This window comes from Chrysochloris asiatica, unplaced genomic scaffold (genome assembly GCF_000296735.1).
Source record: "Chrysochloris asiatica unplaced genomic scaffold, ChrAsi1.0 scaffold00122, whole genome shotgun sequence".
Classification (NCBI taxonomy): domain Eukaryota; kingdom Metazoa; phylum Chordata; class Mammalia; order Afrosoricida; family Chrysochloridae; genus Chrysochloris; species Chrysochloris asiatica.
In genome coordinates, this window is record NW_006408640.1 from 6,929,548 (window position 1) to 6,933,920 (window position 4,373).

Genomic DNA, 4,373 nt, shown 5'->3' on the forward strand with positions numbered 1-4,373 from the left:
GGGAGAAAGATGAGGCTTTCTACTCCCGTAAAGATTTACACCCTCGGAAACCCTGTACAGGGTCGCTATGGGTCGGACCCGACTCAACGGCACTTAATAACAATAAATTTCCATCCAAGAACTATTTATTGAAGACTTACTATAGACAGATACAATGGAGACAAAGGTAAATTGAACAAGATACAATCCGCTAATTCCCAGGGTATAAGGATAAAATCCCGGGGTAGAGGATTTGAGAATGATGATTTCCCTAATAAATATAAGAGTTACAAAATAGATTCCTGGATGTTTGTTCCTGTCCTTTCTAAGAAGCTAAAGCTCCCTTAGACTCAATTACCAGTCAGAAAAGGTCTTGGACACATGTTCAAGTTGGTTCCTGAGTGAGCCAAAGGAATTAGAAGGAGGAAATTAAAAGATCTCAAACCACTTAATGAATTCTTTTAGCTTGAAATTAATTGAATTATTACTAACATCAAGATACTTTTAAAATATTTTATGGACAAAACAAAAAAAGAGCCCCAAATGCCCACTGTCAGAATTCCCCACCTTTGATCCTGTCAGGAGGCTTTTGTGGCATAGGTATTCTCCTGCCGAATGGATGTGACATGGAGAATTGCTTTTCTACCACTTTTTAACCTCCATCCCTCAGTTATTTTCAATGGGAAACTGAATGAGGGTAATGTGGGTCACAACAAATCACTCAAAGAGCAGGCTGTATCCTGCAGCAGTCCCTCCAAGATAAGGGCTCAGTCTACAAAGACCATGTTCTCACTACTGGTTAGGTAGAAGGACCTGCACTTCACTTCCTGATATCCACAAGAGCTCACATCTCAATGACTCTAACTCTTGAAACCCACTAGCAGAAAAAGGGGGTTCATTTAGCCGATGGGTCATGTCTCCCTGAGCCAGAAACAAATACTCTTGAAAATGGCACTTTCTGGCAAGTTGGAAGTCACTGCAGTTAATTTCTTAAAACAATATAATGCTAGGCATAGACACATTTGAACTGTGCCTTTCCCTCATTTCTCACAGTGAAAAAAACAAACAATTGAAGCCTTAAAACACTTCCTGTCAAATAATACTGACTTTTCCTATGCAAGTATATAAAATACTAACAATACTAATGCATTCTCTGAGTATCCTAGTATAAAAACAATTTATAATTTTAGAAATGAGTGGCTGTATCAAAACATGAAATTAAAATAAAAAGCATACCTGATAAAAGTTAGGCCAAAAAGTACTAATCGCGAGCTCAGCCCTGTTCCATGTACGTGTTGTTGGGTCTCCAGATATATTCCAGATGGGGTTCCCCAAAGGCCCATTATTGACTTTTACGTAGACATTGAGTAATCCAGGTGCAGAATTACTTTTGCTGGATACAAAATAGTGAAAATCAATGCAGTGGGTGTCGTTTTCTTTAAGCTGAGGTAAGAGGAGGTGGGCTCTCTGTCCCTCCGATTTCCCAGAAGTGTTCACCAACATGAATGAGCCTATGGGAAACAAATCAAAAGGTAATTAGAATCACAAACACTTTTGCCACTTCTGAAAAGCCTTCAAATCAGTTCCAATGCATAGCACTCACAGCGACCCTGTGTAGAGTTTCCAAGAAGTAGCTGTTAAGTTTGAACTGAAGTCAAAAAGGGACAACCAATTAGTCTGACTTGAGGAATCAAAGAAAACTTTATTTTCCCTATGTTGTCCCTTGTGCTTAATGTATTACAATTGTCAGCAGCCAGCACCCCTTCCTCATCACAAATTCTGCTTGACCCTGTGACGATCCAGGTAAGCTGGAAATGTGGATTTCTACTGGGCATTCGACAATAAACACAAATTGAATATTCCTTTTTTAATTACCTTCATCATCAACCACAACTTTCAATGTAGTATGTGTACATCTACTTGGGTGTACATGTTTTGGTGGTGGTGGTAGTGTGCCGTGGAGTCGGTTCCGACTCATAGCGACCCTGTATAGGGTTTCTGAGGCTGTAAATCTTTACGGGAGCAAAAAGCCTCACATTTCTCCCACGGAACAGCTGCTAACCTTGAAGTTAGCAGCCCAACTCGTAACCGCTATGCTACCAGAACTCAGTACATACAAATATCTAATACCCCTGTTGTTGTGCTGTCAAGTCGGTTCCGACTCATAGCAACTCTGTACAGGGTTTCTGAGGAGCAGCTGGTGAGCTTGATCCACCGACCTTGTGGTTCAAACAAACCTTGCAACCAAGTGTTTATTCTATAGTGCCACACCAGGACTCCAGCTATAACCATACAAACATAATAACTGAAAAAGCATGGGGATTTTATCTTTTATCCTAAGCAGCAAAATGAGAATACCACCTTTCCCAGAGAATTACTATAAGAATCAAAATTTTTAAACGTAAATACCCTCTGCAAACTAATACACCATTGTTACAGGATCAATATTTTACATTTGTCTATGATTATTAACATCACAAGCGCCCATGTGCGTAAGGTGAGCTGAGCTTAATGGCATTTAAGAGAAATAGGAACTGAATCACAGTGACCTGAAGAAGGAGCTTACCCAGGTTTCAGTATGAGTTAGTGGCACATCCACGACTGTTAGCCTCTGAATTTCCAACCCATTACACATGCTGCCTCACTCCAGTAACTCCTTGTTTCTTCATGTGTCATTTGAGCATACATGAAGTAAACAAACCTCTTCACAACAGTGAAGGAAAATAATAGGAGCTACTTGAAAATAGAGCAATTTTTCAGGAGATGAATGCTATGTACCTCTACACATAAAAGCCATGCCATAAGGAAAGAGAACATATATTTCAGTCATAAAGAAGAACTCCTGCTTTGATTTAAGAAAGAGTTGGGAACAAAGAAAGGGAATAAGTGGCCAGCGAATATTTGCATTAGCTGAATTCTACAAAATGTAAAAAGTCTTTGTAACATGAAGTTTGTCACAAATCTAAAAGCAAGACATTGGTATTTGTGAGTTAGAAATATAACTTTCCAGCTCTTTGTATAAAATGCTGATTTTTCCATATCTGATCATTTAGAATTCTATTATCTTTAACAATTTTACAGGTTACATCAGTAAGCTGTGTCCTGAACGTGAAGCCATTTCTGAATGACTGAAAAACTACACTATTGTCAAACTGCCAAGAATGTTATATCTTGTGCTCATTCCATCACTATACTTGGCTAACCATAGGTAGTATAAATAGTAATATGTAAAGAATGGCAAAAATACATGTTTCTCAGGATCCTACCTAGAGAAGCAGTGATGCCAGAGATGGAGGCAGAGACGATGACGTGGAGAGATGGAGCAACTGAGGGCTTTAGACCCAGAGAGGGAGAGGGGCTGTGAGGCAGGCTTGTAGGATATACTCTTTAGTTGGTTGATGATGCATGGAGGGGATTGTAACCATGGCAATGAAACGATATAGGATAGGATGAATGTAAAACTAATGTTCTCCCATGTAAACTATCACATAATTCACAATAAAATGTTAAAAAAAAAAAAAAAAGATATTTCTCATTTTCTATAAAGGATAGTGTCGATGGCTGAATAAAGCATAAACAGAAGAATCTATTTACATATGTTTCAATAGACTGTTAATTTTATCATTGTTGTTGTTAAGTGCTGTCCAGTTGGTTCTATCTCATAGCGACCCTGTACAGGGTTTCTGAGGCTTTAAATCTCTGCTAGAGTTGAAAGCCTCATCTTTTAATCATTGTTGTTGTTAAGTGCCGCCAAGTCAGTTCTGACCCATAGCAACCCTGTATAGGATTTCTAAGGAGTGGCTAGTGAGCTTGAAGTTCTTGTGGTCCAAACTGACTTTGCAGTCCAGCACATTAGGCAACTGCACCACACCAAAACTCCTTACTGGTCAGGAAATTTTGAACGTTTTCTAAAACACTAGATCTCCCATCATATACTTTCCCTCAATGTGTTGCCCCATTACCCTCCATGCTAGAACAAAATGTTCCATCAGTCAACTTTTTGAGTAATCTAAAAGATGCAGATTATTATACCATGGAGTTAAGGAGAAATTCAGGTATAATACAAGCTAAAAATACTCAAATCATTTTTAATGTTTGGAATCCCTTCTCGTTTTTCTGTTCTGCTAGATCACACATTTCTGTACTGCAGAGTCACGCAACAGGATTAGGATGACATCAGTAGAACACAGAAGTCCCTTTGGTTCACATGTAATTTTTTGCAAGATATTAATGTTTTCAAGTGATGAGGATGTATTTCCCCTCAAGTAAAAGGAAGACTGAATCAGTAAGTGTTGACCTTTGAAAGAGCTAAAATCCAGCCATAACACAAGTAGATATAAGCACACCAATGTTCACAGCAGCACTATTTACAATAGTAAAAAGATGGAGACAGC

The 4,373-nt window shown here is 38.7% G+C and overlaps 1 protein-coding gene across 2 annotated transcripts in view; it reads right to left on the minus strand.

Moving 5' to 3' along the window:
• PTPRM (protein tyrosine phosphatase, receptor type, M) overlaps window positions 1-4,373 on the minus strand; it is an 840,546-nt gene that overhangs the window by 725,745 nt on the left and 110,428 nt on the right. For both annotated transcript variants that reach the window (XM_006868703.1, XM_006868702.1), the window contains exon 2: window positions 1,216-1,490. In XM_006868703.1, coding sequence (XP_006868765.1) covers window positions 1,216-1,490 — 275 coding nt within the window. The remainder of the gene's footprint in view (window positions 1-1,215; window positions 1,491-4,373) is intronic.